Here is a 9,437-nt window from a genome sequence, read left to right as displayed (position 1 = left end):
TTGGAGGAGAGACTTTACCGGCACACGAGACCCCAGACCAAACCTGGGGTTCCCACAGAAGAGGTTCTAGGATATGTACCCACATAACACAGACTGCAGCAGATTGTCCTACCTGGCATAAGAATGACCAAATACATCATTGTTGCTGGATCTATGGACCAAAGTCACATTTTCAATTCAGCACGTCAAAAACTCTGCCTGCACTGGTTCTGTCCATGACTGCATTACCTATTTCAGGTTACAGAGCTGCCAGCATTAGTGTTGCCTTTCTATTATGTATTGTTTCTCTTCAATGAAAACTGAAGAAATACTAGCCTTTGGCCCACACCAGCAACTTCAAACAACCTTGTCACACACCAGTTGGTGGCCATCTCCCTTTTTTAGAGGGTAAACCAAAGTCAAAATATAATCCATGGCCTCCAGCTCATGGCTATGGGAGTTTCAAGGAGTGACAGCTGAATGTCACTCCCACAGGTTGCAGCTCTGTGCAAAAAAAGCCAACAGTGGGAATTGGGATGACAAAGGCTAAACCTGCTTTTGTCAGAGCAGCATAGGAAATGTATGGTATAGTGGAAAAAGAACCCAGGGGTGCCTGTTGCTGTATCTGATCTCCACTTTACATTTTGTTCAACAAGATGTCCATCCCTTGCCAACTAAGTTCTAAATGATTCATTTTGTTGCTGGATAGTCATATTTTGTGGGTAGCCACTAGTCAGTTTGAGTTATTCACTTCTACAAAATACTTCCTCTAGAAGGCACTGTAAACAGAATTAATTTTTAAATAGTTTGAGTTTTTTGAAAGCCATGAGCAATGGTTATTAATATTGGCACAGAACAAGTCACATACTGATGATTCAAGGGATAGAAACTGGAACATTTTGGACAGAACGGATGTTTTTATATTCACTTGCCTTATATCCAGACACTCTGGTGGTATAAGTGTTAATTATACCCAAGACAGCAAAGTGAGGAAGTCAGGTTCTAATACGTGTGGTAAAATAAATCTTTAGATGAAGCAAACCTTGTATATTCAAATAATTTCGTTTCCATTTCTCAGTTACAACATGCAATTTTGTCATGCATCTCTTCTGCATGACAGAGGAGGAGGAAGGAGTTTGTCTCATTGAAGGCAGTGGAAAGTGTGCTTGATATAGCATGCACAAATATGGACATGAAGTTGTGAGGCTGCACTGCTCACTGCCCTTACAGATGCAAAGAAGCATGCACTCAGATTCCCGAACAACCTACAGTGATGTTTTCACTTGAAATTTTTTTGCATTGAAGCTCATTCTTGTGATAAAAAATGGTCACTCCCCAGCCAGTTAGCTAAACAAGCCAAGAAAACTGGCCACTTGGTGATTGCAGCCTAGTTACTGCGAGCACAACTGCGCATTGTTCCGCTTCCCTAAAAAAATAAATTAAAAAATCTCCAAGGCTTGCCACTGTTTGGAAAGAATCTATAATTTTTTTGCACATATCTAGACTGGTTTACTGCTTTTCAGTGTGACTTCTTGTTATGGTATCAGCCAGCTGGTAACAGCCAGTATGTACTTTTTGACTGCTGCTGACCAAGGCAGACTCTGAGAAATCTTCAAAAGCCAAAGAATTTGCCAGTAACTGAGTCACTTTAAGCAGCCTACCATGAATTTGTAGCATGCCATACAATCAATTTTTGAGTCACCATCTGAAAACAGCCTTGATGAATAAGTACTTGACAAGAAAATGGATCTGAAATTTCCAGCTGGTCTTATGCCAGGATTCTGCCATGCTCCCTTTGTCTCCAAAGTCAAGACACTTGAAGGGATCTCAGTATAAATGACTATTAAATATATCCTAATATCGCGTTCAATAAGAGGCTGCACAAGGGCTTTGACAATGCCACCTTCTGTGGAGACACACAGAATCTGATGCAACAAGACACACAAACACACACACACACACACACAGACACACACACACACACACACACACACACACACACACACACACACACATTGCCAGGGACTGCATAGAAATGAGGAATTGCTTGGGTGTCCGGAGCCATGAGGGTAATACCCACCTCTCTCTTGTTGCAGTCTGACCAAGGACAACATGCCTAAAACACTCGCAGATCTTAAGGGAAAGAGAAATTATTGGTGTTTAATTCACCACTAGGTGTCACGACGTCTTCATTTTTAACCAGACTACTGAGTTTTTCTATGCCTACCAGAAAGAAAAAAGCTTAAGATGAAGGCAGGAAGCCAGTGTATTAGCCAGATACCTAGGCCCGCTCCAATCTAAATTCTTTTAGTAAAGTCAGGTTAGTAGATAGCACATTCAAAAGAAATAAAAATAGAGAAATCAGCCCCATCCCTTTTGCAGATTACTTCTATAATTACTTCTATACTTCACTACACCATAGTGAAACACCAAGAATGTTATGAATACAGATGATTGTAAAGTTCAGCATGCTTAATACATCACGGGATTCCTTTTTATATTTGTTTGTATTACCCTGCCAGGAATGAGCCCCAGATGCAGTAGAATGACAGGTAGATGAAAGTGAAAAAGGTTTTCCCACACTTACAATATGATTCTTAGAAGAGCTGATTATTTGAAAGTCCATCTGTGTTGTTACTGACAAATACTGTAATTTTTTGTGGCTTTGTTGACCAATAAATATACAGACACAAATCTATGTACATATTTTAATATACATTCATGGGAAAAACATGGGTCAGGAAGAGTTAATGCAACTACCCCTCCCATTGCCACGTACATTTCCTATGCTGCCATGCTCTCCAGGGATGTTTCACCACTTCCTGATCTGCTGGCTTTTCTATTGAAAAAGCTAGTTTCATGTTCTCCATTGAGCTGAGACTTTTATCTCCTTCCTTGCAAGTAGACAAATTCTCTTCAGGGTAAGGTTGGAACATATTGGATTTTCAAGTGTGTGTACTTGAGGCAGCCAGGAAAGGGGTGAGGAGCTCTCTCTCTCTCTCTCTCTCTCTCTCTCCCTCTCTCTCCACAGTTTCCACAATACCCTTCTAAACGGGATAAAAAAGAGTTGTGGCCTTGTCAGGAGAAGGACAAACAAATGGTTCATGAGTGCTTTGCCCCTTCTCTCTACATATTACATATCACATTTAATGCACAAGGGTCTGGGGTAGACATGAACCCACCAGCCCAGGAAGAGGCAGGAGACCTGATCCATCAGCCTAGATGCTTCTGGGCACTTTTAGGAATTTGGCAAGAAGAGTGGACTGAAGCAGCTGCCCAGTATGGGCAGATGTTTTTTCCTCTGACCCCTTGTAGAGTACACATTTACTGGATGATGTACAGCTTGTTCTCTGAGCCAAAGGAAAAATCCAAACATTGCTGGCTGCAGTCAGATTTTTTTTGACCTCTTAAGTAGCTTAACATGGTACTGGCCTTCTTTCCCATTTTAGGTCTTTCCCTTCCTAAACAGCAGAAGGGATTTAATGATACAGCTTCTCAGGTACCTACATAATGCCCTGAGCTGGATTTGTGATAATTGTCTTTATATTTTGTTCACTTTTTGAGACATCCTAGAGAAACAGGGAAATACAGAAGGGAACCTCACAAGTGACTTTTTCTCTTCTAGGTGCAAAGGGTGTTTTTATTGCAATGTGCTATGAGTTTCCATCTTCCTGTTCTTTAAGTTAGGAAATTGAGAATCAGCATTTGCACGAGAACTTAAGACTTTACAGTTTCCTGCATCCTTCAAAGTAAAGTCGCTGGGTGGTCTTGGCACTGAGCTCTCATATGGAGCCAGTAAAGGTGACTTTTAGAAGTGCAGAAACCAAGAGATCTGATTCACATTAAAAATATGTAATTAATCTACTCCATAAATTAAGATTGATTCATATTCCATATTTTGTGTGGAAGCAACACGAAAGACTTCACCACTTAGGATTCAGTGGGCATTTTGGATATTTGTTTAAAAGGGAGGCTGTTCCACTTTTTACTTTTCTTTTCATAGTTGTCTCTTAATTTAATAACATTGCCTTAATATTTCCTTTGCTATTACAGAAATTCATATAAAATTTTCTTACTATTTTTCCAGTTCATTTGCCTTGGGCTTTTGACAATATCTTCTGTCTGTCTGCTTCACTTTTGTAAAATTGGAAAGTGTTATAGTAAAATCACAGAAAAGCAGGGGAATTCAACAGCAGGTGCTGGGACTAAGAATATTTTCCACCCATTCTCTAAATTAATGGAGTGTATTTCAAACTGCCATAGTCTTTAATCTATAGATTTAGTTCATTAATCACCATTCTTAACAAATACAGGGCAAACTGAATGTCATTATTAATTAATTAATTTATTTATTGCACCTGATAGGAAATGGGAATATAATGCCTCAATTTATTTTCTGACCCCTCATTTTCAGGTCCTGAAACAAAGCCCATGCCTCCTAGACTGAAGAACCTGCCATTTCTGCTCTTTTTCCCGTTTCCCGGAATAGGAAGAAGTTTCCCATCCACATCTGTCTGTGAGTGACACTCACTTGCGAGATGTTTCCCTCTCCTGCACCAAGGGCAAAGGTCTGGTGGCTTGTTGGGCTTTGAAAGTTGTGGGCAGTTCCTTTTAATATGTCCTTGTGCCCCACACCCAAAGCACCGTCTCTCTGCATTAGGGTTGCTCTTTGTATAATTTGCAAGAGCTTCCCTAATACGTTTTTCAATTTGATCCCCCAAGTGTTCCTCCATGATGGAAGAAACATGTTGTGGTGTCCCCACCTTGCTGCACACCTCGATCATGTCTGCCAAAGTGGCCTGGTGCGGCATCATGCTGATGATCCGTCTGCACTCCGGATTGGCATTGGAGAACGCGAGGCTTTTGATCAGGTGTGGTTTTGCTCCCTCCTCGCTCACCTGCCGCTCCACCACCTGAGAAAGACGATCCACGAATGAAGAAAACGGCTCTGCAGGACCTTGTTTGATCTCGGTGTAGATTGTGTCCTGGACCCCCGCTGGAGCAATTTGAAGAATCGCCCTCCGTGCTGCCTCTTTGATGTCGCTGAGCACGTGACGCGGGAGCCTCACCGCTTGTTGAGTTGGATCGTCCTCAGGAGGATCACCAGCAAGCTGCGCCATGGTGAGGTTCGCATTCGGCCCGCCCTGGTATCTGGCTCTCAGCTCCTCCAGGGATCTCCTCCATGCCTTCTGCCACACGAGAGCTTGGGTGTCTGTAAGAACTGATGTCGCAAGATATTTAAGATCATACGGTGTTAAATCATACATTCCAAAAATACTTTTTAACATTTGCTTGAAATATGGTGATGACAACCCATTGTCCCGAATGGCCTTAGCTAAATCTTTGATTGCTCCACGGTCCAGGCGTTCCCATCTCGGGTTTTGGCCCTGAGCGTCATAGTTCACTGGCATCATTATATTTCCCGAGCCCTGCAATAAACCTTTCTCTTTCTCCAACTCTGCTCGAATGTCCTGCCAGTCCACTTTTGCGCTCTGCAAAGCTGTAAATTCAGTGGGTACTTGCCTGTAGAGTGGAGTCATCTGTTGTGGCTGCAGTTCTGGTGCAGCAGCACTCACCGATACCAATGGCGTCTGCAGCATCTGCGAAGATGAAGGCTGGAAGCCTCTGGAGAAAAGTGAAGCATCTGCTGTGGAGGAGAACACACAACTGCCTTGCATTATTTGGAAAATTTTTGGAAGATGAACCAACAGTTCTGGCTGTGACTCCAAGGCTGTGCTTAAATATCGTAAAAGAAATTCAACAACCCCCTTTGATATTAAAATTGACTCTCCCTGCCCCGAAAGTTTGGCAGACCTTGATTTTGGAATTGTCCAAGCTGGGACACCCTCCGAAGCGGTGATGCGTATCGTTTCCTCCCGTTGCTGCGCCTCAGCAGAAGTGTCCTGAGTCCCGCACTGTTCCGGTGTCAGTGGAGGTTCCTGCTGCCGTGCAGATGTGACTTTTTTCACCCTGGATTTTTTTCTTATAAGAAACTGGAAAAAAGTCCTGCAATGTTACAGTCCCACCACTGGGTGGCGCAGTGCCTCGACCGGACAAGTTCTGCGAAGCCTGTTGCAATGTTGTGGTTCCGCCGCTAGATGGCGCTGCCGCCTGACCAGCTGAGGTCGGAACCGCACTCTGCTCTTCAATCTGCACTTCTGACAAACATTTTAACACCTCTTCTGTCAACTGATTTACATTTGCAAATCCCGCACTAATTCCCGATAAACCTTTGAGCATTTCTCCTAACAACTGATTCACGTTTGCAATCCCTGCAGTTGATGAAACTGACTCTTGTTGTAACAACTGTTCTAATTCGGTCATGTCAGAAGCAGACAGGGATTGGCCGTGGGCTTGGGCCGTCTGTTGCCATGGGAACGATGATGGAACCGTGCCCTGAGGAATGTTTACCTCCTGGCCACGCCCCATCCCTGCCTGCGTCATCTCAGGGGAGTGAACGCTCCTGCTCCGACCCTGGCTATGCTTTGGCCTCGCTCCGCCCCGCACCGCCTCCGAATCAGAGCCACTGCCGTCCCCCCCAAGGCTGACGCAATCACCTTCCTGTTCCCATTCCAACCCTGATGTTTCCGTCTCACTTTGCCCGTCTCCTGGCTCCATGCCAGCACCCACAGCCTGCGCGCGCCGCCTCCGCCCCCTGTGTGCCCGTCCCGCGCGTTCGAAATGTGTGAGAAATCCCCTCCACCCGTGGCTGTCGGGTTTTGCTCGACCTTCGCGCGCATGCCCGCCGCCTGAGCTGCAGCGAGGAACGCCTCCCGCTGTCCCTCTGCCGCTTCCTCAGCAGCCCTGGCTGCCGCGGTCAGGGAGCTAAGTTCCCACGCCCTTTGGGCGGCCGCTTCTGCGGCCTCACGGATTCTCGACATTGAACGCGTCACCGGGCGCTCCGAGCGTACCACCGTCGCACTCGCACCCCCCGCTTTCGCCCCGATCCGTCCCGCCCCCGCCGCTCTCCCCGGCCTCGCCTTCTGCGCGGGCTGTTTTGAACTCCCAGCCTGCGCAGATGTGGAGGCGCTTTCCTCTCCCTCCTCCCCCTGCTCTGCACTCACGTTCGCACCTTCCCCCACCGGAGCTGCTGCCGCCGCCGCCGCCCCCCCCCCCCCACCGTGGGTTTGGACTTGGGCAATGCCTTCCTCCCACTGAGGGTCGCGGCTGTGCCTGGCTCGCCCGCCTCCGTCTGGGGAATTTCTGCGTCGGAGGAGCTTAGGGACTCTTGGGAAACTGAGGAACAGTGAGAACCCGGGGACACGGGACGCGATGGGGTATCATCTCCCTGATTTTCCACAGAAAGCAATCCTGCCTTTCCTGTGTCTGTGGTGAGAGGATCTGTCCCAAGCTGCTGGCCGGACTGTCCTCCCTCCTGTTTGTCACCAGGAGCCGTAGCTGCCTGGCTTGAGCTGCCGCGTTGTGAGAGTGACTCTAAAACTGTTCTTGCTGAAGATAAAAGTTTTGCGGCAAGCTTATTATTTTTTATAGCCTGATAATATAATTGCTTGTTAATTTCCTGCCAAAAATTTGGCTCATACAATAAATCTGGATCTGAGTGTGGGAAGTTACACCGCACCCATAATAATAAATCTTTCAACTCCTTTTGAGCAATCTCTACCGGATGGGCAGAGATGATGCCCTGGAAAGCAGATACTATTTCTTTTTCCTCTTGGGAGAATTCCCCCCCCCATGTTCTTAATTTTGACCGTTCTCACCAAAAGCTGTGTCGGCTCGAGGTCAGTCCGGAGATGGCACTGATCACCGTCCAGCAGGTCACAGGTGAGAGATCCCAGGCGCGCTTCTGGGTCGTCTCCTCCCTGGAAAGTCCCCGAGACGAGTTGTTTCGGTGAAGGTCAGGTTCTTATCTCGAGCTGTCCGCTCCCTCTCGTCTTGGAATTTGCGGCGAGTGTGTGCTCTGCTCTTCTCTCTTTTTTTTTTTTTTTTTTTTTCTCCGCTGATGCAGGTTGGAGGTTGTTTGATGTTTCTTTTTGGTCTTCTTGCTGGTGCCCACCCACAGGGACGCCAGTTGTGAGAACCCCGGGTTTGGCTGGGGTTCTCGTGTGGTGGTAGAGCTTCTCCTCCAACCCGTGTTCCCAAAGGAAAACTCCGCAGTCTCTTCTTGTTCGGTCTCAAGATGTTTTATTGCTAGTTATCTAACAGATTAAGTTCTCGGGCTGCGGCCCTTTGGTCAGCGGCCCAGGCAGAGAGGCACACACTCCTGACACCCTGACTGTCCGGTGTCTTCTTCTCCTCTCTCCCCGCCCAGGGCTGCTGCTATCTTTTATAAGATATATTACATATAACATGTTTACAATTATTCCCCAATACCTATTACCTACGTTACCAAGTGTTTTTCTATTCTAAACCAATCTGTGAGTGCCAACATCACCAAGAACATGGAGGTAAGGAAGAAGAAAGAAGAAGGGTGGGTTCAGCCCACTTTTCTCCATCTTAGAACTTCTGACCCCCATGTACAAAGTAAAAACCCCCCTGTACATGCACTAAAACCCCCCTGTACACTACCAAAAGATATTTCCCTCTACTTTGTGACTACATTTACTATACTATCTAGCACTTTGTGACTGCTTGTTCCACCTTCAAAGTTGGTAATTCATTCCATGGTTCAAACTCGAAATCACAGCTAAATCCAGCTGCCTGCTGGGGTCCAGACTGCGTCTGACCACGGCCTGGAACCTCTAAAAATGTTTGAGAAACATTCTGAGTTCCCACAATTTCTATAGCTGTATGCTCCTTCTCTTCCAAATCTCTTCTAGCTATGTCTTCTCTTGTGCGGATGGGTTGTTTCTGGTTCAGTAAATACTTGTTGACTTGCATAAGGACAAATTATTTTGGAGCATTTTTGCCCTACAGGAAGTAATGCCTATCTAGTGAGAATAGAATGGAAACACCCTCAGGATATCCAGATGCTTTGCTTTAGCCAATTATATGTGAACATCAAGTGTCATCTGAACAAAAGAGGTACATAATTTTTTCAAGAATTTCACATAAACTAGATTACACACTGAGGAGGAAATGTTAGAAATTTCCTAATGTTCCTACAGAAACATTATTAACACTACCAATTGTTTTGATCTCCAATACAAAATCCTACCAATGCCAGTTTGCAAATTGTACTCAAACTGTAGTAGAAGGCTGTCATGGGAATTACCAGAGACCTCAGATTAAACTCTTGAACAGCAGATCTAGGAGTTGATGAATCTTGCCAAATCAGAAGCTCTTCTGAGCATATGCAGAAACTTGGGTTTGGTGCCCAGGAGATCCCCTCTTGTCAAGGCTAGAGGATGTGAGTGCTTAACAGAGTCAGTTTTCCACACCTGGACTTGGCATCTAAACTCTATTTAAATCCCACTTCAGAACTAAGAAAGGACATTATATACTTGGTCTGCACTCTTCTCTTTTTTGCTGTTGGAAAACAGGGAAACTGTTTCACAGTG

General features: G+C 45.6%; 1 protein-coding gene across 2 annotated transcripts; it reads right to left on the bottom strand.

Moving 5' to 3' along the window:
- Positions 1-2,227: 2,227 nt before the first annotated feature.
- Positions 2,228-8,259, bottom strand: LOC146767938 (endogenous retrovirus group K member 6 Gag polyprotein-like). Of its 2 annotated transcripts, none has more exons than XM_085575452.1 (2): positions 7,698-8,259; positions 2,228-5,972 (listed from the first exon to the last, which is right to left on the bottom strand). In XM_085575452.1, exon 2 carries the CDS (start codon positions 5,655-5,657, stop codon positions 4,329-4,331), a length of 1,329 nt encoding a protein of 442 aa, XP_085431578.1. In that variant the 5' UTR covers positions 5,658-5,972; positions 7,698-8,259; the 3' UTR covers positions 2,228-4,328. The 2 variants fall into 2 exon arrangements, with proteins under 2 accessions (XP_085431578.1, XP_085431579.1); XM_085575453.1 differs by having other exon boundaries at positions 2,228-4,892; positions 5,049-8,256.
- Between the last annotated feature and the right edge of the window lie 1,178 nt (positions 8,260-9,437).

Source organism: Lonchura striata, chromosome 3 (genome assembly GCF_050655825.1).
Source record: "Lonchura striata isolate lonStrDom1 chromosome 3, ASM5065582v1, whole genome shotgun sequence".
In the NCBI taxonomy this organism is placed as follows: domain Eukaryota; kingdom Metazoa; phylum Chordata; class Aves; order Passeriformes; family Estrildidae; genus Lonchura; species Lonchura striata.
This window is presented reverse-complemented; position numbering and strand designations above follow the sequence as displayed.

Excerpts from the sequence above, each read along its gene's own strand:
- LOC146767938 (XM_085575452.1), bottom strand. The coding sequence starts at position 5,657 with ATGCAAGGCAGTTGTGTGTTCTCCTCCACAGCAGATGCTTCACTTTTC.